Source organism: Tinamus guttatus, unplaced genomic scaffold (genome assembly GCF_059628265.1).
Source record: "Tinamus guttatus ecotype Peru unplaced genomic scaffold, ASM5962826v1 Tinamus_guttatus_pri_ptg000927l, whole genome shotgun sequence".
Classification (NCBI taxonomy): Eukaryota; Metazoa; Chordata; class Aves; order Tinamiformes; family Tinamidae; genus Tinamus; species Tinamus guttatus.
Window position 1 is genome coordinate 175,897 of NW_028289461.1, and position 24,624 is coordinate 200,520.

At 47.8% G+C, this 24,624-nt stretch overlaps 3 protein-coding genes across 3 annotated transcripts in view; 1 reads left to right on the top strand and 2 right to left on the bottom strand.

Moving 5' to 3' along the window:
- Window positions 1-10,784, bottom strand: part of STAG1 (STAG1 cohesin complex component) — a 126,778-nt gene extending 115,994 nt beyond the window's left edge. The window contains exon 1 of the mRNA XM_088538107.1: window positions 10,767-10,784. The gene's annotated coding sequence lies outside the window, so the exon portion shown is untranslated. The remainder of the gene's footprint in view (window positions 1-10,766) is intronic.
- Window positions 10,785-11,280: 496 nt separating this feature from the next.
- On the top strand, window positions 11,281-16,722 carry SLC35G2 (solute carrier family 35 member G2). Its single transcript, XM_088538130.1, is given in 4 exon segments — window positions 11,281-11,310; window positions 15,474-15,925; window positions 15,928-16,637; window positions 16,639-16,722. Coding segments are annotated over 3 exon segments (1,218 nt in total). The 5' UTR covers window positions 11,281-11,310; window positions 15,474-15,495; the 3' UTR covers window positions 16,717-16,722.
- A 1,258-nt stretch (window positions 16,723-17,980) lies between these two features.
- LOC104573286 (uncharacterized) lies at window positions 17,981-23,909 on the bottom strand. Its single transcript, XM_088538073.1, has 11 exons — window positions 23,817-23,909; window positions 23,583-23,736; window positions 22,742-22,998; window positions 22,146-22,237; window positions 21,699-21,820; window positions 21,052-21,148; window positions 20,343-20,454; window positions 19,993-20,130; window positions 19,332-19,439; window positions 18,699-18,841; window positions 17,981-18,250 (listed from the first exon to the last, which is right to left on the bottom strand). The coding sequence occupies exons 3-11, from the start codon at window positions 22,988-22,990 to the stop codon at window positions 18,175-18,177; spliced, it is 1,137 nt and encodes a 378-aa protein (XP_088394199.1). The 5' UTR covers window positions 22,991-22,998; window positions 23,583-23,736; window positions 23,817-23,909; the 3' UTR covers window positions 17,981-18,174.
- Window positions 23,910-24,624: the final 715 nt, after the last annotated feature.

The window sequence follows — 24,624 nt, forward strand, 5'->3', positions numbered from 1 at the left end:
CTCCATAGTCTAGAAGAAACAAGCAACAACACAGTCAGTGCTGGAAAAGTGATTCTTAGGCATAGAGTAAGATTGTAAAAAACAGAGACTACACTCAAAATAAATTTATCCTTTGTTCCACTTCACTAAAATATATTCTCATTCTCTTATCCATCTTTTTTTCTGCTCTTCCTTAAAAGTTATTATTGTACTTTCAAACAAAAAAAAAAAACAAGCAACCCTTTTCCATACTGTCAGCGGGAATCATGGAAATTTGTACCATTTTAGAGTAACAAAAACAGCATTCAAAAAAATCAAAAGATGCAGAGAAACCAATGCTCCTCACACGCTTTCAACAGCTTAGCACCGAGCAAACAGGGCTGCCTTTCTTCACCGCTCTTCATGAATATTGAAGACTCCAGCTAATCAAATGACACCAGACAACTGTATCAGACAACAACATCAAAAAGGAATCTGCCGGTTCTCCCATGCAAGAGGTAAGAAAGCCCCAGCTGCTGCTTGATCAAATAACATCAGCCGAGTCAGCAGTGAGACATGTGCATCCTGCACCTTGCTGGCCTTGCTGTTTTTAACCAAGGGACGAGTAAGGGGTTGTTTCACCACGGATCCTCCATGCTGGTCTTTGTTTTGCTCTGCAGTTTCTGGGGCGGGTGAACACGACCCTCGGAGCAGCAGAGACCACTGTCGAAGTGGGACGTGCAGCCCCGTCCTAGAGGCTCACACGGAACATCTCAAACATCGGGATCAGCGGCAAAACCTACATGAGCAAAGGGAGAACCATGGAGCCACGGAGCATTGGCAAGCGCTCTTCAAAGCACATGAAGGAGAGCATTTAGCACTAGTAAATCAATAATCTTCAATGCAAAGTGTGGTGCCCAATTTGGGGACCCTGGCTTCAAGTAAGGACTGTTAAGAGAAAGTCCAGAAAGCAGGGAGTTAGATAAGAACACTAGAAAGTAAGAGTCATGGGGGAAAACTGGCATAAACGGAATAGAGACACACAGTTTGTTTTAGAGGGGAGATTAAGGGAAAAAAATGATACATCAAAACACATAAAAGTAACTAAATAGTACCAGGCAATAAGTGAAGTTTACTGTAAAATATGTTAGATAAACATTAGAAAAAGCAAGTTGTAGGGAAATAAAGCACTGGAATAAGCTGCTTAAGAACCGCAGTGAAATTTCCATCATTAGCAATTAAGAGATTAGACAAGCATCTGTCAGGAATATTGTAACTGATCTTCCCTCAAGACAAAAGGAGCAGCTCTAGGTCTCCCTCCACCCCTTCTTCCTCGGGATTCTTCCAGGAACAAAGAAAGGCCAGGCAGGGCCACAGAAGGAAAAGTAAATAAATAACCATTCTGGCACAGCTCCTTTCTACACTACAACAACGAAGTAGAGATTTTGAGATGCTAGAATTTTAGTAACCCTTAGTGGCCTTAAAACACAAATTATACTGATTTCCCCAAGTTGGTGTCTTTTAAGTTGCTCTGGGAGATTTTGGCCAAAACAAACACTCTCTCCTATACAAAGTGAGGAAAAATATGTATTTGCTACTTGAGCTTTCTCTAATTTGCTAGCTTTGGAAGAAACATGAATACGGCACCAAAGATGCCCAGCTGGCAAGATCCACCTTTCACTAACCGAGTGACAACAGAAATGAGGTGAAGCTGAGCTTAGAGACCCTGGGAAATGGTGCTGAGAGAACCTGCTGTTGGGGGAAGGACTCGTGTTTACACAGTGACAGTCTGTCAAACTCCTGTCCTTCTCCACGGAGCTCCAAGGACACATGTAGGTTGCCCTCTGTGTGGCAGATGCAATCTCTTGCCTATGTCAAACCTGCAAAATAGTGGAACACGCTAAGTGCAGATCCCCACCAAAATACGTACCTGCTAGTCTCTATAAAGCTGCCATTTACATTCTGCAGAGGCTTACAAATTGGTCAGCCTATATGGAAATTCTTTTTTTTCCTGGAAGCAGCAACCTACTGCTATCACATTAAAGCCAAAGAACAGTTCGGTTTCCTTCTGACCTTTATCATAAAACAGAAAAATGCAATAGGAGTGTCTCACCAAAATCCTTGGAAATAACATACTTGCCATGCTCAAAGGGGTTTCCTTATTCTCATATTTAGAAATGAATCCAAACAGCTTTTGTTAGAATGACAAAAAATGGGATATGGGAATTTCCAGTCAGGATGGTCTGCTTGTCAGAGGCATGTGTTACTGGGAACAAGATTTAAACAACCGCCTAACACCACAACCACAGGCCTGGGAACCTGAGCCACCGAGAACAATTTAATAACCCAAATTCCCCTTCAGGGTTAAAAAACAAAACAAACAAAAAAAACCCAACAACTTGGTCACTCGCTGCCTGGACTTGCACCTAAGAGAAACAAAAAAGGCTGCTCTTTGTGTCTTAAATCTTGGTGTTTGTTCCTATAAATGAGGAAGGGCCAGTAAAGCAAGGCTCTAACCTACCAATATGTTCTCTTTCTTCACAGCAACTTTTTGTCTTCTCTATGCAAGCCTCCAAGTTCAGGGAGCTCTGACAGTAACACCAGACGCAGGAGCTCGTGGGAAGGAGAGAATGGGTCTTAAACTAACCTGAGACGCATTCTTCATCACTTCTGGAAGAATCTGACATGTGAGGAGTATCAGCAATAATTTAAGAACAGAGATTTGAAAACGCTAGAAACTTGTAAAAGCACACTAAAGTTATGTGGAGAGGGCCAGGGGCCGTCATTACTTTGCACTGCCTTTACTAGTGGCCACAGTCTGGTTCATTTATCCCTGGCACCATATTTGGTCCAAAGGAGGTCACAGTACAACAATATCATAGCCCTAAGCTATGAGCCCTAAGCTATGAGCCCTAAGTCAACATTTTTGCATACTCCTATGCTCTTCAGTTATGCATTGATCACACTATAGATCCTGTAAGCTTCTCCCCACGTCATGCTCACCTCACCAGCAAGAGTGAACCTACAAATACACTCAGGATTCAACCAACACATGAGATGAAACCTATTTCATAGCATTATTTTACAGAAGGCATTATTTGCCATTCCCCAGTCTTCTCCATAAAGAGAGAGGAACAAATCAGTGTTGCACACCGGGTGCTTTTTCTGATTACTGTCACAGTAGGTCCTTTCTCTTTCGCGTTAAGCTTGGATCTAGGCATGACTTGCTAAGGAGCGACACGTCACCTTCCCCGAGAGGCGGGCACAAGAGATAAACGTTACACGTGGGTGTTATCAAAGCTCCACTTTAGGTCAAGGAAGTCGCTTGAGGGAAAGACATTAGAGGGAAGAGCTGACGGCCAAAATGTCACGAGCAAGGAGGGTTGGGAAGGGTTATTCTTAGCTGCTTACTTCACAATCTAATGAGCTATATCAGGGACGTACAGCCTGGAAAGAAAATAGTGGTGGCAAATCCTGGTTTTACACCAGGGGAGATGCCAAAAGCTCCAAGAATGTTGTACCTGACACTGGTGAACGTCAACACGCTTGTGAAAGGACAGCCACTCTTCCGTGGAGAAACCCTGGCAGGGCTGAATGTTTGCAGAAGAAAATGTTTCTAACACTTTTAAAACATCTGCATGGAGAAACTAAAGTATTCAGAAAGTAACAGTAAGCTACCACTGATTTTTTTTTTTTTAATTGTAACCATGACATTTTCCTTCCCTTGATTCTTACTCCTCATTAATGCCCTTGTCTTTTCCCTCTCAACTTCCCACCTGGACACACATTTAAATCAAGCAGTAATGAGAGAGCAGAAAGTAAGGCATAGCAATGGAATCTGTTTCATCAGCTTTAATGGCTGTGACATTAACACTTCAACTCGAGGACAAGAGATTCACAGCTCAGTCCCCTCGGTCAGTAAGAGCTCACATATAACAAACAGCAGTATTTTTCAATCCATAATTCCAGTGCTCTGCAGTAAATGCACCAATAGCAACACAGAGAAATAATTTCTTTTGGAAAGTGAAAGACACAGGGGTTTTTGTTTCTTTTATGAAGAAATATTATAGTATGGTACTGAAACACACATTTAAGAAAAATGCCAGCCAGAGGGCAGGTCATTTCCAGTCGTTTTCTGACAGCATAACAGATTATATCTGGGAAAAACGGCCAACTGGATTGCCCTTGTCCTCCCAGTCATTTAAAATGAAGCAACACAGCAAGCAAATCTTCAAGGTACTGGGCAGGCCACAGAGAAGGACAACTCAAACTCGCTTTCTGTTCTACCCTGGCAGTTCCCCCCATCACATATTAATGTGGGAAGGCAAGAGAAATGTGCAAATCCAAAGCAATGATGCCAGTTTCTTCTGACTCACTATACTGATATTTTAGGGAGATGAGAGAGGACAGCCACACTACAGAAATGAAACAAAACTCCCTTATAAATATAATCAGAATCATCAGCGAGAGCTGCAGTATGAAACCCCTTCAAGTATTTAAAAAAAAAAAAAAAAAAAAAAAAAAAAGCCTTGAAGAGCTGAACCACCCTGGACCTACGAACAGAAAGGAGCTGCAGGATAAGCAGAACATGATGCGGAACTCGGAGGGCAGAGGAGCAGAAACATCACAACCTTTCATCAAAGTGCTTCCCAAGGCTTGGCAGTTTATCCTCGTTTCCATCCTCCATCGTCGCTCGCACCTTTGGTCTCGCAGCATCACACCCAGCTGATGACAAATGTCAGGGCTGCCGGAGCGGTTTGGAGGGAGTCAGAGCAAGGCAGCTAAACTCCAGTGCCATCCGTAAGGATGATCCTTACGGCAGAGACTTAAGCTCCCTGCACTGTTTTATTTGCTTTGCAGAAGCATAATTTTGTGAGTATTTTAAAGCCAGGATCATCTGTGTGTGTGTACATACTCTCAGTATCCTATACCATAGGATATACACTGTATTCCGTGTATATATTCTGTGCTCTTTGTCCTTTTCTCCGATTCCTACTATCAATAATTTTCCATTCCACCATAGTTCTCAGTGAACTGAGAGAAAACAGCCTTCAAAAACACTCTGCTGTTGGAGACTTGCTTACTCTTGAGCACAGTTTACAACTATGTTTACTTAGTGATGCTACAGTCTAACTACTCAGTGAGCAGAAACTATCTTAAAATCTACATCCATGGACAACTAAATAAGTGTCAACTCTGGGGGTGGGCTGGAGTGGGGAAAATCAACCCTATTTTTGTAAAATGAAGCCATGTTTCCTGAGCCTGCAGAAGCTCCCTAAAAGATGTGCCTCACCCACATTCCTGTTGACTCGAATCGATAAAGCCTGCTTTAATTTCCAAGAGACATTTAACAGGATTCTTCACAAAGGCTCTTGAAGAAATTAAGCTGCCATGGCAATAAAAGTTCCTGTGTGGATAAGTTATCTGGTTAAAAGACAGGAAACAAAGAGCAAGAACAAACGGTCGCTGCTGACACCGGAGCAAGGCCACCAGCAAGTCCCTCAGGGCCATGAGCTGAAGCCCACCCTGCTCAGGACATTCTTGCCTTTGGAAGCAAGGTGCACACTGGAATGTTCTTCATGGGGGGCTGGAGGGATCCCAGATGCCCAGCAGTGATAAGGGGAAAGAAAGAAAAGGCAAGATAAACGCTAGTGATTATTAGCAAAAGAATAAGCTTGAAAATACCGCCGTAAAGCACTGGTGTGTATCCCACCCAGAACACCACACACAGCCCTCTGGCTCCCAACTCAAAGGGACAGACTAGAAAGGGAAAAGAGATAGAGAAGGGGGAGAAGATCAGTCACAATACAGAATGTCTTCCTATAAGATATATATATCCAAGACCAGGACTCTCCTGTTTTGGGGAAAAAAATCAGGAACTTATGCCATTGACCTATAAAACCTGGAGTGGTAAGAATATAAATAAGAGCCACCGTTCAATTGCTCTTCCAATACAAAATGTACACAATGCAAAGCGAAGCCAAGAGGTTACTCTTTACCAGGCAAGGGATGTGCACTATGCATTTGCCTTGCACCCCTCTAATTATCCATTACGGGGAGACCTCTTTGGGCTGCCCCAGCGCGGGCACTTTTATGTTCCTACATAAAAAGGCATTAGAGCTTCACACCACCACAGACTGTCAACAAATGCACTGACGTCTTCCTTGGCACATTTATCTGGTGTTACAACAGGAACCGCCGAGGGGAAGATGAGGGCGGCGCTTTCCCAGTCATTCTACACAAGATCAACAGCAGTATGGGGCAGCCCGAACCAGCCCTTTCAAAATGAAAGCTCAAAGTCCCTCAGCAGCCAAATTAGCCACTGCTAAATGAAAAAAAGAGGCAAGAGGAATGAACTGGCACATTCACTAGCCCTTTAAGATGGAATTCATTACCCATCTGCAAGCAAAGTTCTGTTTTCTGCTTAAAAACAATGACATATTGGTAACTTCATAGAGCTCTATGAGATTCTAGACCTAAAAAGGAGCCAGAAAACCCCACATGGGTGAGGTTAAATAGATTCTTTACTTATTATTCTATTTTTTCTGCTTCAAGGACACTATGTGATACTCTATAGTACAAAAAAAAAGATTTTTCATTTATTATTTTATTGAAAAATGTTTGTCAATTAGAAACATTTCTGACACACTAGTCTGTCCCTTAGCAACTCTACAAAGAAATATTATTTTTTTCCCCTATGAGCTGTTGTCTGTCAGCATTGACCATTTCCACTAAGCCAACCTGCCAATATAACTCTGCAATGCAGAGAATTAAAAATATAGTCTCATTCAGTCTATATAGAAAATAAATAGCACTTATTTTAGTCAACTACACAGCAAGGAATGCAGCTGGCAGGACATGGTCCCATAGTGCTTCCCATTGAAACACGACTTTTGGGAACCACCAGGACAACTTGGCTTTCAGCTGAGGAAGGACCAGCTTTAGAATTCACCCTCTTGCTCTTAATTCCCTACGAAATTACTCTTGAGTGGGTGACTGGAACACAGAACACACTTCCACACAGAACTCGAATCTAACATTGCTGGCAGCTGTGGTCAAAATGCCCGAGTTACCTAACAAGGCTGCACATTTTTTCATCATATTTTTAGACTTAAGACTGTAGATTCATATTGGGCTGTATTAATATCATAATAATTTGTGTATGGCAAATATACATATAGCTTGTGACTACCCAGTGGTCTTCATCTTTGCATAGGTAAACAGTTGCACACCTCAAAGCTAGGAGACTTGCATGCTCAGAGAATATGTATATTTCTACCATTTCAAGATGGTATTAGGCATATTTATAAATGCACATTATCTTCCAAAATAAAGGTGGCTTTGAGATGGACTAATCTGAAAGCAGAGTTGGAAATTTATGTCTTTTATTTTGAAACCATGGGTTAAAAACAGGATACATCCTTGCAGCTTTTTGGACTCAGCAAAGACATCCTGATGGCTCTATTGTCCAAGTCATCCTGTTTTCTCAAGGATTTGAGAAAACGCTTGAGAAATGTGAGGCATTTTCCTAAATACTCAAATGCCTGCAGAGACACAAATGATAAAATCTGTTTCGGGAGAAATTATCAAGAACAGAAGTGTAGTTCATTCTAACGTTACTAAAAGGACCTAAGTTACTGGGTACTCTCTTGAAACTCATGATAGCAAAAGTCCTTTGGAGAAGAAAATAAAAAACTCAAATTATTAACAGAGGAAGCCTCCATCTACATTCAAAAATTCAGGAGGATTCATCAGAAAGTAGCAAGTAGCTTCAACGAGAAAGCCGATGCAGAAGACTAAGAGGAGCAGGTTCCCTTTGAAACTCCTTTACGTCAGTTCTTGCAGCCAGCTGAAGATGGTTATTCTCTTAAAAAAATATATATTAGGGAACTGCCTAACATAACATCCATTTTTGGAAGCACATTTCAAACTGAAAAGTTGCACTATATAGTCACAATTTTCTCTTAACCCATTTTTTTCTAGAGGAAAAAGGAAACATGTCCTTATACTCTGATCACGAAGAAAAATCGGTTTGGAAATGCAAAATATTGTAAAGAGAAAAGCATATCTCTATATGCTGTGAATAGAAACTACAAATTATTATCTCCTGCTGATGCTCCAAAAGCTACGAAGTGTAAGCTTTACCAAATCCTCCTCTTCCTTCCAAGGAAGGAAAATCAACCCTACTCTTACCTATATTTAGCCAGCAGAGCTAACAGCAGCACTGCAAGCGAAGAGGAGATGGCTGTTTAGGATGGCAGAGTTTGTGTTCCATGTGACACATTGGGTGACCGCAACTAAAACAACAAATCTTAAAAAATATAATAAAGTATAGATTGTGGGTGACACTTCAAATCCTAGAGCCCGTATGTCGAATGCAGGTAAGATGCCTCCTTATCGCAGCACAAGAGTACATCATCAGTACTTGCTCTTGGCTCCAGGAATGAGAGTCAGCCTTATAACAACACGCTAGCACTTCAAGGCGCAGAACGGGAGAGGTGAATCTTTGAGGCCAACCGTCCATTGGTGCCACATCAAAACTCACTCTTCAACATCCCCGCACAATTGAAGCAGCTGAGAAGACAATCTTGTTTCTTCCCGCATGCCTTGTGTTATTTAGCATTTCCAAACCTTCAGAGAGGTGTCTGAGTCTTCTACAAACTCCATTAGCCAAAGATTTGCAAATGTTACGATAAAGACACCTTCTTATCCCAGTGTCAGGGCTTTTCTCAGCAAGGAGCCATGATTAAGCATTGCTATCCCACAGCATCCCGGCACTTCTACCGGTCACTCCTCTACTAAAACAACAGTTAAAATCTTTGGCCATCTTGGATCAGAGTGAGGCTTCATAAGAAAGTAAAAAAAAAAAAAAAAAAAAAAGAGCATCTAAGTCACAAGTACAGGTGAGGAAGTGTTCTTCTTTAGGAAAGGATTCTTTGACATCAAAAATATCTGCCCTTTTTGTTCCCGAGCATCTCGAGTAACTTATTTGGTCAAAACATCCAAATAGCACCACCTTTCTCAACCATCCAAGGATACACCACCATCTCAGCAGACATCCCATAGTGCGAAAGGCTGACTAGGGATCGATGCAGCAGCTTATCCCCTGAGAAGATCGGAGCCGTAAGTCTCAGGGATTCACAGTTGTCCTCACAACGTCTGTGCATTGCATGTCCTGTGTGGAAGTTTGGCCACAAGCGGAGTCTCTCACAGTGGATTTTCCACCATCAACCCGTTGCTAAAATGCCAGGAGCTGTTGGTGTTGAGCAGCAGGAGGAGAGAGCATCTTCGCAGGTCAACAGCAGTAGTGGAGTTCACCTCAACCTGCTCACCAGGAAATGGCCCTGGTTGGCGCCAACCTTCCCACCAAAGTGCATGATCACAGGCCACCCATGACAACCTCACGGCAGAAGGGTCAGAAGTACAGAAAGAGCAAATCCGCCTCTTGCTTTGCCAAAGCAAGAATGTCTACTCATAGGCAGGGCAGCTGAGGATAAACAACGTACAGCCTTCTGCTCTAGGGATTGCTCCAAATGGCTTGACAGATTCCGCTGCAGAAACACCCGTTGAATGACCTTGCTACCTCCAGGATGAACCAAAAAAACTCACTGGACAAGGCAAGATCGCTCCAGATCCACAAAATCTAGAATAATCCTTCTCACATGCTACCCCTACCGCAAACAAACAGTATAATAATGTGGAAGAGCTAAGCAAATCAGACGACATGTGTGAATCTAAACACAAACACCAACCAGCATGCCAAAAAAGTGACAATTTAGGAACACTTGGGTGGGTGCTATGATCTGGGAGACCTCCCCCCTCAGCAGCTTTTAAGTATCATCATTAACTCCACAGAACGAGCAGTCCCATCAAATTCACCTGTGGAACACACCTGAAATCACTAGTACTTGTAAAGCAGCTCAATTTACTGCAGTTAAGTCCACACTCTGTCACCAGAAAGTGGCCACTTCTCCTTAACTTGCCCTATGGATAGTCCTACTTGCATCTCCCTAGGCCACCGCTCACCCCAAACGCTACCCAGTCCAGCTCAGCCACTACGGGAACCTCCTTCTTCAAGAAAAGCCCTCGTTTTTTGGCTGCCCAACATGGCCAGCTCGTGGCCTAGCGTCCCCAGGGCTGCCCGGTCACCGCGGTCCCACCGGAGGGTCTGTCCTGCTCCCTCAGCCCCTCCACCCCCCGGCTCGGGGCAAACCCGCTCCGCAGCCCCGAGGGGCCCCCGAGCCCCTCGCTGGACTCGGGCCAGGGGTCCCGCTCGCGGCCGCGCTGGGGCGGCCGGGGCCCAAGCGGCGGGTGGCGTCAGGCAGGGCCGAACCCGACCGAACCGGGCCGGGCCACCCGACAGCGCCTCGCGCAACTTTCCCCCCGCCGCCGACGCCGCTGCCTGCGCGGCGGAAGCGCCACCCCCGCTCCGCCCGAGCATCCCCGCCGGGCCGCAGGGCCGCCCCCGCCGGGCCGGGCCGCGCAGCCCGGAGCGGGGCGCAGGCCCGAACGCGGGGGGAGGCGGCGCGGCCCGGCGCCCCCGGCAGCCCCGGCGGGGACAATGAGATGGCGGCGAAGAGCGCCGCGCCCGGGGGACCCGCTGCTCCGGCAGGAGCCGCCCCGCCCCGCGCCGCCTCCTCTTCCCTCCCCTCCCCTTCTCCTCTCTCCTCGCACGGGCAGCGCCCGCTCCCGACCCGGCCGCCGCGGAGACCGAGCGAGCGAGCGGCCCCGGCCCGCTGCCCCCGCCCCTCGCGCCTCCATCTTGGATCGGCGCCGCGGCGCCCGTCCCTCCCCCGCGCCGCGCTCACCTCGGGCCGCGCCGCGCCGCGCCGGGCGGCACCGCGGGAGCCTGCGGAGCGGCTGGCGCGCGGGGTCCGGGCGGGCGCGGGCCGGGGCCGGGGCGGCGGCGCCGGCGGGGGCCGCGCTCAGCGGAGCCGCAATCCTAAACCGCCATCTGGCGGCATTTCCGACCCGCCAATGGCGCAGCCGCCGCCGCGCGCCGGGCCCGCAGCGCCCCCTGGCGCCCGCGCGCCGCCACCGCGCGGGAACGGGAACGGGAGCGGGGCCGGGAGGGGCGAGGGGGTCACGGCAGCCCCGCCCGGCGCGCGCCGCGCAGCACGCGGGCGCCGCGCGCCCAAACGTCTTTCGCGCGCAAACGGCGCGCATGCGCGGGCGCCGGAGGGCGGCCGTTAGGAGCGTTAGCGCCGCCGTCGGGGGGGAGGGGAGGGGCGGGGCGGGACGTCGCCCGGGGAGACGCGACAGCGGCGGGTTCCCCCCCCCTCCGCGGGGGGGCGCGTGTCGCGACAGAGCGGGGGGCGGCGCCGCCCGGCGATGCGGCCCGCGGCGGCTCCGGTAAGTGCGCGGATGTTTTCTATTACTTCTCTTGAACTTTGCGCTGATTTTGTTGTTGTTGTTGTTGTTCACCATCATCATCATTATTGTTATTATCGCTTGTGGCCGGCCGAGCTGCTTCCCTACCGAGGAGGGTGGTGGGGCTGCTGAAATCTGCCCCCCTGCCTCCTCCAAACGCCCTTCGTGGGGTCACGGTGCGGTGAGGGAGCCGCTCCGCAAAAGGGGATTAAAAAACGTCACCAAATCTGCCCCACCAAAGTCGCATGTGGCAACCTCGGTGCACTTCATAGCCAGCAGAAGCCCCCGGGGAAGGTCCTGATGGCAGGGCGAATTGGTGGCTCTATCATCTCGCTTCAGTCAGTGCCTCCGGATGGGATTTGGCCCATAGGAAGACATGGATGTCGTGCTGCTGGTTTGTATATAATGAATGTTGTCCCGCTTAAGTGCAAAAAACTCCTTTGACATAATTGCATTTTCAATTTTCTGACGTAATTTTTATTATCCACTTGATTTTAAGAGGGGCTGAAGCCTTTTTTGCATTTGAAATAAAATTACGCTCAGTATGGCCAGGCCATGTGTCAAAGAAAATCATAATAATAACGTACTCTGATTTTTCTAGCACGCACCTCATCAGATAGTTTCAAAGCTCAGGAGTAAACGTAGGCCGCTTCCGCGGTGCCGGGTGGGTTTAATCGCTCCTTGCACCCTCCGCGCGTCCCGCTGCCTTTGCTCGTGCGGCGCCACCGAGCCGTGTGTGGGGTAGAGCCCCTGGCACGGGGACTGAACCGGCATTTCTGCGTCTTCGGCTGAGGCAGTTCAGTGCGGAGGGCGCTGGAGCCAGGACTGGGATTTTCCTGTGGCACACAGGGATTTTGCAGAACCCAGCGTGCTGCCCGGGCACGGAGGGGCTTTGTGAGGGTGCCCGCTCAGTTAGCGGGAGCTCGAGGGATGGAGTGTGCCCACTGCACACGTGATATTCTGCGAATGTCATTACCTGTCATTGTGCTGTAGAGTTTGTGACAAAGAGCTCAGTTTGACGCGGTCGGCTGTCAGGGTTTCCATAGAGGGGCCGAGGAATTTCCCTGCAAGGCTCAAATCCCAAGGCGTGGGGGTGCATGACTACGCGGTGTGTCATTTCCCGAGGAACTGCCATTACTGCATCCACAGATTTTCCATAATAATCACATTTCAGATGGCTAATTTCGACAGCATCTTGCAGAAGACAGAGTATTTTTCTGCACATTTGGTGAAAATCAGTGGGTAGCAGAGCACTGGCAGCTGAACTAAGGCTTAATGTCCTCAGGCAGGGCAGAGCTCAGCCCTTTTTTGGCAGGTGGGGGCAGTATTGAAGGGGTGAATAATGGTGTATTCCTAGCTTGCTAATCAGCATGCAGATCTCCTAACAACAACAACAACAAAATCCCAGTGCATATTTTATTGGTGAGCTGTAAGGGATGCAGTGAGTCCGTTGGGATTCATTGTTTGCCACTGGGAATACAGGGCTCACACTTGGACAAGCAGTAATTTCTAAGAGTCAGTGCTGGAAAGGGTGCCTCTGGCCATCACCCAAATTAGCAATGTTTGTTTTTGTTACATTAGTATCTTGCACAGGGCTTAATCTTCAGCCTTGTATGACACTTGATTGATTCAAGTTTTGATTAAAAAGCATATTATGTTTTTTTCCTTGTAGAAAATGCAAATAATCTTATGTTTACAGATATGGAGAAAAATAATTTCATGTGATCTCTGCAAAAGGCACTTGCAGAAAGCAAAGTACAAAGTTTTCTGCAAAGGCTGTACAGATTTCCATTTGTTTGCAATTTGTGTCTGGAACAAAGATAATGGATTTGGGATAATAAATAATCTCAGTTTCTGGAATTTTTTCTAGTAAAGCAAAGCAAGGTGACCAAGGAGTAAAAAATAAATGTATCGTGTCAGAGTTGGCATAATATTTATTTGTCATATACGCAATATTTAATTGAGCAAATAAATTTTGATCCAAGTATGCCTGTTATTGTTATTCTTTGTTATTTCGCATCTCCTACCCTTCTCGTTTCTCATGTGTCTCCTCTGCCGGTTGGCAGAGCCCACGGCAGCTACAATCCGTGGTGCTGCAGGACGCCGAAGGCAGCAGCAGGTCTGTAGGACAGCCATTTTGAGCTGTTGTTTCCCTCCAAAGAGAGCTCGACTGCGTTATGTACTAAATTTGCCGATGCATTTTGTCTCTATGTTTGTTGGGGAAAAAAAAAATGTAAACTCGAGAAAGAAAAGGATGCAATTCCATGCTAATGATAAGAAATTAGCTATTTATTTCTGTGAATCAACGGTTGCAGCATGCACTTAGCTGTTTTCTAGTGCGATGACTGAGGTTATATAGCCTAGAACTCTCTTAGTTCTGGTAATAATTGCCTGCTATGCACCATTTGTCTTCTTCCCGCTTACCTCGTTGATGATTCATATATTTTGTTTGAAATCGAGAAGATAATTTTTTTTTAAGATGTGGGGAGGCCAAGGCAGAATTGTAATTTTAAAATACAATGCAAATGCAAAGCGGGAGAAGATGTGCTTAGGGAAGGCACTACCTCTGTTGACTCACTGTGTTGGCTTTGCATTTGCATGTGAAAAGGCCCTGGAATTAACATGTTATCCGCAGAGCATGAGCAAGCAGCAGACGGGGAGGCTGAGGGCACTTGCTAAGGGGACAGTTTTAGAGCTTTGTATTGCTCTGCTTGGCACTTCAGCTGCTCGGGTGTTGCAGTGCGCGCTGCACGCTCACGGGAGCTCCGAGCGCTCCTCCAGCGCGGAGCCGCGCACCGGGTGCGCTCGGATCCCACCGGAGCTCTGCTGGGAACAGGTTGGCAGCGGAGGTGCGGACAGGAGCGCTAACGCAGCGGCTGCCTCCTGCGTGGTTCTTGTCCTCAGCCCTCCTCGCTTCCTGCCTTCGTGAGTTACCGATGCCAGGAGCACGCTCTGCCAAAGGCCCTGCGGTGCCTGGCCGATCCGTGCAGGTCCGAACGGGCACCGCTGCCATCATCGTCCTGCCTCCTCTCCTCCCAGAGCTGGGAGCAGAGCCAGCCTCTCTCCCTGTTCCCTGCTCCCAGGGATTCGCTCTGCCTCCCAGAGGGGAGCTGCAGCTCCAGCTGGGCTGGAGCAAGCGCCTCCCTCATCCCTAACCCTCAGAAGAAAAAGAAGACTGTCCGTTCTTTGGGAAACTGCCTTTTTTTGCCAGCAGGATGCAGGCAAAACTTGCCTGTCACAAATTAAGGACCGAGAAAATGCAGAGGGTGTGCATACCCGGCCATAATTTTAGGATGTGTCATGCTGACTTTGGGCAGGACTTGCTGCGCCATGATCGTTTTAACTGTTTCTACTTGATACTTGCTTAGTCTTTAGATATCTGGACAAAAATGTAGATGGCAACGAGGGGTATTTTCCAACTCTAGCTGGTGATTAAATCCCTCAGTAGCACGGAAAGTCTAAAAATATTTATTTGCTGGGACAGGAAAGGACAGGAAACCCCTGCTGCAATTTCAGCCTGCCTGGAAGGGCTCTTTGCACAGATGGAGGGCAGTGCAGACAGCAGAGCAATCCTGACATATAAACTCAGGATGTCACTGGAAAGAAAACGACGCAAAAAGAAAAGCGATTTTTTAACACTGCCAAAATATTAGTCAGAAATTTGTTCTTTATTGCTATACTTACTATGCTGATCAGGGATACCCTGCATTTCCCTATGCTGCTGCCTGTCAGTTTAAACAAGGTTATTATCTCTACCTGCCAAATTTCTTCTGTGATCTCATAATATAAGAAAACAGGTAAAAATAAGCATAATTAATAATTATAGAGATTTTACTGTCCAAAAAACTTCAGGAAGTAATTTTCTCAGTAGAATATGAATACAATATATTACAGTGTATATTCTCTACTAAATACAGTGAGAACTTATATCATCTTCAGAAATTAGTGACTAGGGTTAGATTACCTAGTTGGCTTTTTAAACAGATCCAAATGGCCTGTCAAAGGTATTTTGCCATATCTCACTGGAAAATTAAAATTAAACCAAGAAAAAAAAATCAAGAAAAAATGTAGTAGCCTGGCTCATGAATCTCTCACTGCTGATTAAATAAAAATAACAGTGCATCCTTTTGTTCTGTTTTCTTAAGATCAGGACGGTTAATTGAGAAAATGGATGTGTCTTCTCACAAACACCCAGTCAAAAAACAAGTGAAAATCAATTCCAACACAGTAACAGTGAAGTGTACTTCCCATTATCCCCAGCCAAAAGAGGGGGATGAGGATGGCAATGAAGATACTGGAATATTTATGGAGGAGAATCCTAAGAAAATATTACTGCGTGATGGCAGAAAGAGAGAAAGGACCTTTGTTGGAACAATAGACATCCAGCTTCAGCCAACACAACTGCCAAAACATGAGACTGGGCAATTCCCAAATCTTCCTCAAGGAAGCATCCTGCAGTCAAGAAAAACTTTGGTGGTTCTTTTTGGATCTGCGGTGGCTCATGGATGTGTAGCTCTGATAACAAGATTAATTTCTGATTGTTCCAAAGTGCCATCCCTTGAGTTGATTTTGATCCATTCAGGGTTACAGGTGCTGTCATGGTTGTGTGTTACTACCATGAGCCTCCCTTGGGCCCCGAAGGGTACAGACTGCAGCTCTACGGCATCTGCAATGTTATCTCCATTACCTGCGCCTATACTGCCTTCTCTATAGTGCCCCCCAGCATTGGGACCATCACGTGGAGGGCTACCCCAACAGCGTTCAATGCCATTTTGGCTTTTTTACTCCTAGGTGAAGGAATGGCTCAGACAGACATAATTACTGTACTTGGCAGCGCGTTTGGTGTGTGTCTAGTCATGACTCCCAACATTGTGAGTGAGGAAAACTCTTTGCTGGGCACATGGAAGGAGGCTTTTGGCTACACCATGACCGTGATGGCAGGTTTGACCGCTGCTCTCTCCATGATCGTCTACAGGCCAGTCAAAGCTAATGTCAGCATGTGGACAGCGCTGTTCACCTTTAGCTGGACAGGAACCGTGTGGGGAGCATCCACCATGTTTTTCCTTCAAGAGCCAATTGTCCCACTGGATGGAGAAACCTGGAGCTATCTCCTTGCCCTCTGCCTGTGCTCCACAGCAGCTTTCCTAGGGGTTTACTATGCCCTGAGCAAGTTCCACCCCACTCTGGTCAGCACCGTGCAGCACTTGGAGATAGTCCTTGCCATGGTCCTGCAGCTCCTCTTGCTGCAAATCTTTTCAGGTGCTTACAAGGTTCTTGGTGGAGCAGTTATTTTGGTTAGTGTTTTTTTCCCTCGTGTGCTGTAAATTGTCATGGAAGAATTTAGGAAGACAGGATTATCAAGAGATTGTGGATTCTTCCATTAAATGAATTCCAGCTTTGCTGTTCGATCCTGGTATCTGGCTGATAGAGCAGTATTTCAACTCTCTGTTTTAGAAGAGTCATCAGGCTCCATCATTACTGTTTAAATTCATAGCTGATGTAGCAATGTCAGAATTTCCAGAGTTGCATGACAGATTAATTTGTCCCAGTGTGTAAAATCCCTGACATTTTTGACATATAGGAAAAATATACGTCTCAAGCATGTAGGGTTTGTGAGCAGAGGGCAGGCTGGCCTACAGAAGTGCAGACTGGATCCTAGGCATTTTCCTCTTCCCCTTCCCTGGATAAGGAAGAAAGATTCACTAGTGACTCTCCATCTGTACTGTGAGAGTAGGAAAAATGAACAGTAAAGGCCTTAAAACAGTGAACCAAAGTGTTCAAACCCCATGTGTCATTCCCTAAGCACTGACTGTAATACTTCAAATGAAGTAATATTTGTATTTCTGTGATTTTTAACTTGCACTTCCTGTGTGCACCTGAAAAGAATAAATCAGTAAAGCTTTTTGTGCTCTGTCATTAAATTTCAGTCTGAAACTAGATTACCTACTGGGGAGAAAGCTCCAAAAACTGGATCTCTGTGGTCAGTTGGCCACAGCTGTGACAGAAAATTCCCTGCAAACTAGAAGATCTAGCAGGGAGACAGCCCCCATCTGCACAGGCTGTACGAGGACCAGCAGAAAGTGCCCGCAGGCTGCGTTGTGGTGCATGGAGCACTAGGTAGGAGGAACTGGTATGAAACAGAAGCAAAGATCCCTTCCAATAGAGACTGCAAGGACCTTGGCTTCAGTCCTTTTCCCTTGAGAGGTTTGAAAAGTCCCTGCCTGTCTGGATAGGCTTTGTTTTAAATTCAGAGTAGGATCAAAGACAAGTTTAAAGGAGCCACAACTTGTGAAAAGCTAATGAGATACACCATCAACCCAGTGCTTAAAACAATTTGCTGTAGCAAACCTCTGGACAGGAATGAATGTTAGTACAGTACCTACAGCCAGCCTGGTTTGCATGTATATTCTAGGGAGCTCGTATATGCCATGATATGGGCATAGATCTATAGGAGAGGAAGTTCTAGCTATATAGGTAGAACTATATAGTTATAGTGCCTTAGGAGGGGATTGCTCTAGGAGCCGGGACTGGACCAGCCTTTTCCTGCCCTCCACAGCTTCCTTGCTGAAGAGTTTACATTCTCTCAAGGAAAGATTTGCAGCAATTTGGAAACATAATTGAATTTAAGAGAATTACCATGGAAATCCTCATGGAAACTCCGCTGCAGAGATTAACTGTCACTGGATGACAACAGATTTGGAGGCACATGGTTGCATTTAAAGAGTCAAAGAATGAGCGTCCTTGCAAGGAGGAAGGAAAAAAAAAAGGATGGAAGTTTATCTAGACTGTGGCAGGACTGCAGGCGTAGGTAGCATCTGAAAGGGCACTGGATGCTCCCGGGGTTGCTCATATCTCATTTGCAGGGCTCGCCATCCTGATACCTTTCAGCACCCAGTCTTGTAGCTGGATCATCTCCAAAATGCTGTGGAGTTAAAAGCAAGTGGTTGAGGTTTACAGGCAGGGACAGAGGTATAACACAGGGCTCAGTCATGCTGGGCAGCTTTGGGTCAGCTTCTGACAAAGCTTCAGGGGTCTCTGATGTGACGTGCACCATGACCCGTGTCCTTTGTCCCCCTGGGGCTCAGTCCGCCCCATCCCTGCATCCTCTTCTCTCCCTGCTTGCCCCTGTGCCTCCTGCTCGGCCGTACACAGCCCCATCACTTGCACCAGTGACAAGGGCTCTCTGGCACTGCAGCTGGGACCCCTCCAGCCTCTCCCTCCCCAGCCTCCTTCACCAGAATGAGGCAGGTTATCCTCCTGTCTTGAGGAATGAGGCACTCTCACAGACTGGGGTTGGGGACCCTGACAGGGCAAGGGAGGTGCTGCCACACAAGCATCCCAGGCCTCAGCTGGAGCTCGCAGGCACTTACTCCTCTGGCAGGAACTTCAGCAGGTTGGGTTCTTTCTGCTTCTCATGCTTTCCCCACTTCTGCTTAATCTTCTCCTTGAGCCCTTGGTCGTATGCCTTTCTCTTGATGAGGGCAGGCGTGCTCTCCTCAAGAGAGCAGGGTTTCTGCAGGGCAGACGCAGATGCTCACGCACAGCGCCCAGCTCGACCCTGCTGCTTTCCCTCTGCAGACCCCATAGGTGACAGGCAAGAGGCACTGACAACCCAAAGTGTCACTTCACCACAATCCCTGCTGGGGGTAGTATGATCCGGCCAGGGTTTCACTGCAGCTCCCAGCCAGCTCCTGTGCTAGCGGAGGCAATTGCCTTTTGTAGGAACTAAAAGGAATTCTAAGGGGTTTGGCAAGCAAGGCCAAATGACTGATGATCCCTTCTAGCCTCCACTTGCAACATGAGCATTAGCAATCATGCCCCCCCACCACCTGCTTCTCCAATAACTGACATCCTAGAAATATAATTTGATCATGAGGAGATCCAGTTTCAGATGTTTCTTTGCCTGCCCCATATCCTTCTGGACATCACGTCTCCAGTTTGACAAGGACATGACCAGGATGGGAATTCACTTTTCCTCTCTGAAACCACAAAAGGTTTCTTACCAAGCGTTCTGTGCTCTGTAAGAGCTTCCTCCATCTTTTGAGGTCAGCCCCCTCCAGAGTGTAGCCATATCCTTCCTCTGGAACCACCTTTTCTAAAAGAGGTTTCAGCTGTTATACAAGAAAAAAAAACAGATTGCATTTGAGACGGAGGGGTGAGCAGCGCAGACACTGCTGAACAGTGTAACAGGCATCTAGTGACTGTGAAACTGTTCTCAACACAGTCAGCCCTACCTTTTTCCCAACCCACAGGAATGCTAAAAGACTTAGCTTCTTGTCCCCTGGAGACTTGCCTTAAAAAAAAAAAAAATGTGCTTGTGTCCTAGCACTTTAGTTAAAAATTAGATTGACGAAACCCTCCAGGGTTTATGATTACAAATTGTACTCCTGGTCATGCTAACACAGAGCTAGTAAAAAGAAAGACCTGCTCGAGCCGCGTCCAGGCAGGCAGTCGGGACTGGCTCAGGCCATTTGGCTGTGAAAACCCTGTGCCCAGCCTCTAGCGGGTGCTCCATGGGCAGAACCTGCCCCAGCTCAAGGCAGGGATCATCCCCCCCATCACCTCCCCAGCAGGCTGCGACTTTGATACCTGAAGTGCTTTCAAACCACAGCCCCCGCTGAGAGAAAGGCTATTTTCCCACATGCTTTAAAATGCTGCCGGTACCTTGGCCACCCACTGCTCTTCCTTCGCTCTCCTCGCTAGCGCGGCTGCCAGCTCCGCTCTTTCTCTCCGGCGCCTGTCTTGGTCCCACGTTGCCCAGCGATTTTTTTGGTCCCACGGGGTAGGCAGGTATTTTACCTCCTAGAGGGCCACAGAGGCATACGGGTATGCAACAGCACTGCACATCTGCTGTTTGAGACTACAGAAATACATCATCTACTGCCAAAAAAGAGTAACTGCCATCTTTTCAAGCAGCAATGTAACACTCACATGAACACACATTAAAGGGTCTCTTAAGAATCAGTGTCTGTGACTGTGCTGCAACACAGTAACTGTGCCAGTGCCGCCCCTACCTTTCGTGCTCTGCGGTGCCCTTCATGGACAGTCCAAGGCTGGTCATCAGGAGAGTGTTTGCTCTCAGCTTTCTCATCCTCCTGCGTGCTCTCTAGCATTGCTAGCAGCTGTCTAAAAAACACACCCGAATGAGTTTGATGAGCACACGATGGGTTGGAGGAGAAAGTGACCAAGTCCTGCTGTTCCTCCCTCTTCAGGCTGTCTCTTGAGCCTGCCACAAAAGCAGTTTTGGTGTAAAAGAGGAGGCTCCTTGTGAACAAAATGAACCCTAACCAAATAGTGAAAACAGTCTGCTTTGCCTCCTTGGACAGGACAGTTGCCCTATGGAGCAGCATCCTTGTGGTTAAAACAGAGCCCTCAGAGGTGTTTGATCCTGTTGGAACCAGCTCTCTCTTCTCAGCAGGAAGAGTCCAGCACAGGGACCAGTGTTCAAACACCAATGATGTCAAGGAGCAGTTAGGAGAGCCCTTGGACCCCCAGTCCTGCTCATGGAATTGCAACAGTTTGTTGGAAATAAGTACCATTCCCATCAAATAAAGAGAAGACACAGGAGTCCCACAAGAGTATCCACCTGCCACGCAGTAAGAACGTGCACCTCCCTGGGAGCCGTGTGAACATCTCTCCATGCAATCCCTCTGCGCAGCTCAAAGCCTATCCACAGGCGCAGGAGCGCAGCGTCCCCCTCTACTGTCTCACCAAGAGCCTTGCCTGACAAGGGGCTCTCTTCTCTCCTCTGTTTTCAGCTCTGCCAACTTGATAGAAGAAATCCTCTCCTGGCTAAGGAGGTGCTTTCCCAAAAGGCTCACTGTAAGCAGGAAACAAGTAGCCTCAGCAAAGCAGTGCATTTATGATGATTCAAAAATCAAGAAGAGAGAGCTCAGCTCTCTTCTGAAAATGCCCCAAACAACAACTGTGCTTCCCAGGTGGTCTTCTGGGGGCTCCGGACCCTTTCTGACACTGCCTCTCATGCAGCCTTCATTTCTGCAGTGCAAGTTTACTCCCCACAGTGTTGTTTTTTGACTGCTTTCCTCACCCTTATTCTGAATGAGGAGCTAGCTAGGAGATGCTGGTGACCCAAGAGAGTCCGGAATTTGGTATTATAATTTCAAAGGAAGAGAACAATTTCTTGGATCTTTGTCCTCATGACATATCCACAAGTGGATCCTTTGGCACATTGCCCCCACAGATATAATTTTGATAGAGCTGATCAAAAAGTTGCAAGATACCTGGGTAAACAGGAGTCACAAAAGGCATGTTTGGCTGCACCATGCATTGCAACCTCAGCTTTCACCCCCCTAGAAGAACAGGTAAAGGAAAACCTATGACACTCTGTCAAGAGCCAGCTCTTACTTTACCTTTTCCCATGATCTTCTCATCAAGCGTCTCTCTCCCTGCTTTCTTTCCCTGGATAGACTTTAGAGTTCTTTTCCTGGAGGGTTTCCAGAATAATGGTCTACACACCCTCTTGATCTCCAGCCTGAAAACAAGAAGAGGCACCGCCTGGAGTAAAGGGCACCACATTCCCTTTGCAGCTTACTCTAATTATCAGGGCACAGAGGCGTGCTGGAGCTTCTCCAAAGGCCACACCATCCCGTCATTTACTCAGCTCTCACAGAAAACAGGAAAATATTACAAGTGCATCACTTGTACAGATCTGGTCTTTGATCCACCTTCTGATGGATCCTCTCCACACTTCATCAACACATCCTCCAACCTCAGCGCACAGGGAACACCTCCATCTCCACCACACAGAGACATTGTTCAACAGGTTAACTGCATGCAACAGGAGCAAACATGCTCACCTTGGAAACATGAAGATACCTGGGTCACTGTCATCACTCTGAGGAACAATGACTTTCCTGTCTATTATCACCAAGTCCTTTGTCACTGGATCCTGCAATGGTGAGAGGGATGCATGAGGTCGTTCCAAGGATTCCATCTTTCTCTTCACAGAAGCTGCCAGCCCTTGCACTGCTCAGGGATGGAGGGGTCCCTCTACAACCCTCCAACTCAGGACTTTTCCATCAACACCAAAGCCTTGTTCTGACAGGGCACAGCAAGGAGTTAATAGTGGATAATAAACCACCAGGCTTTTTTGCAAAGGAAAAATAGAGATGCTCAGCCAAGAGCAGTTCTCTTACAGAGAAACCCTCAGCAGCCAGTGCAGGGTAAGATGGTGGATTAGCCAGGTTTGGCCCAGGGCAGTTCTTGCAAGCATCACTGACACACTGGGCAGCAGGCAGAGCTCTGTGCAGCCTTGGCAGCACGGTAGCCCACGTGGCTGCACAGGTCACAGCCAGCCAAGAGAGACCCGTCCTCAAGTGACACAGGAGCATGGCTAAGGACTTTAAATGCAGGGAAGTAGTAGGAAACAAGAACCCCCACCCACACCACTTACATGGAGAAAGGCTTCTGCCAGCGTCCCAGTCTGATCTAGAGTATCAAGGAACTCTTTGTAAAATCTCATCCGCACTCTCTTTTCTCGGATAACGAGAACACCAATATCCCTGAAAACAAAGTCCACATCGTATTCGCAGCCAAGAAGGTGGGAGAGACAAATCATGGTCTCCCCTATGCACTGCTCCACTATCCTCTTGCGAAAGAAGGGCTCCAAGCGCATCTTGTGGTGGTACACCGGCAGAATCATCACGTCACCTGGCGCACCACGAGAGAGCGACAATCACACACCTCGCCACAGAGCAAATTAATAGGAAGGTTGGGCAGCTCCAGGCCCACAGGCAATTTGTTGCTGCACTGCTGGCACCCTCAGTGCCACGCTGTAGCTGCAGGATTGGCAGCATCGACCAGAAGCCAGAGCTAACGTGGTCACCAGTGGTGCTTTGTACCAGCTATTGCCTCCAGCTCTGTTTTGAGACTGTCTTCAACTGAAGCCAACCCACCTTGGACTGGGCTGAGTCTGTAAAAGCTGGTCTGGTGCCTGCCTACATGCGTTCTGGTATGATGCAAATATGGACCAGCTTTCAGTTGCCATTAGCCAGCAGTCACCCCAATACCAGCCAGCTATGAGTGGCACAGAGCTGCCCTTCAACATCTTTCAAAGACAGACAGTTTAATTTTACAGAATGCTGAAAAAAGTTATTCTGAAAGGGTCATCCTTATACACTGCTACTTGGTAGGCAGTTAATTTGGATGAGCTGGAATTGCTTCCGGATGTTAGGAAGGAAATCCCCGTGCGAGCACTCAGCCCGGAGCAGCCCTGGGTTTTCATCGCACTTTACCAGGAATGTCTCTATTAGTGTACTTGATCTGGTGAACCACTGCAACAGTCGCAGATAGATTAAATACAGGTCTCTGAACAGGAAGGTCATCGTCCCTCGTTGGTAAATACTGTCTAACAACGAAGAATGTCCCAAGTCCATTGATTTTCACCCCCTAAAAACAGAAGAACAAAAAGAAAATAAGAGACTGCCGAGCTCCAGGGCCTGTGGGAAGGAGCAGGGTGCGAGCCTCACCCTGTTCAGCAGCAGGTGCCGATGGATGTACTCCGACACGCCGTTCCAGATGCTGACAATGTCTGGAAAGCAAGTGAGAGGCAGGTCACACTGCCACCAAGGAGCTCACACCCCTATTTGCGGGGGCAGCAAGGTAATCACCTCCCTGGCTCCCCATATCGATGGACAGTGTCAATTCTTGGACTTGAAAACCCTGTCATGGTCTGGAGCTGAAACAGAGACCTGAGAAGTGCTTTGGCCGAGGGGATCCTGCAGCCAATACCCAAATTAGGAAGTATTTGGAGTTCAGAGCTCTGCTGCGAGGGATCCTGTCAGAGACAGTAACTGCAGTAGATGAAAATTTGAAGGCTTCATTCCTATCATCGGGCTCCCAGGGAGCCTCTCTGCAGCCCAGCAGGAGCTGCAGGACGCCTTGGCCTTCTGGAAGCAGGCTCAAGAGATGCCGATCCTCTCCTTGAGAGGAACACACATGCCAGGCACCGGAGCCTGCTCCTGGGTGCTGCCACAGCCAGGCCTTACCCTCCTGCTGGAGCTCCATGAGCATCAGGTACCGGTGCAGCTGGTAGCGCCTGTACAGAGCGTCCCAGTGTGTCGCCATCGCTGCCTCGCTCAGGGATGGTACCTGCGGCCGAGAGCGACCAGGGACCCTTCACCCCCAGCCCCCTGCAGCCCCTCCAGCATGCGGAGCTCATCCAGCTTTCATGGGACGCACAGAGAAGGCTGGTGGCACTGCAGACCAAGGAACCATCACCATGGCAAGGGAATGTCCCATTGTGACCCCCACCAGGCAACAATCCCGGCCACGTTT

What these genes read in the sequence shown, in the direction of transcription:
- LOC104573286 (XM_088538073.1), bottom strand. Translation starts at nt 22,990, where the DNA reads ATGATTCTGCCGGTGTACCACCACAAGATGCGCTTGGAGCCCTTCTTT. An exon ending in TGGCAGAAGCCTTTCTCCAT is followed by an intron (nt 22,238 to 22,741) that starts GTAAGTGGTGTG and finishes TCACCATTGCAG; the next exon opens with GATCCAGTGACAAAGGACTT. An exon ending in CTGAAGTTCCTGCCAGAGGA is followed by an intron (nt 18,251 to 18,698) that starts GTAAGTGCCTGC and finishes TTAACTCCACAG; the next exon opens with CATTTTGGAGATGATCCAGC.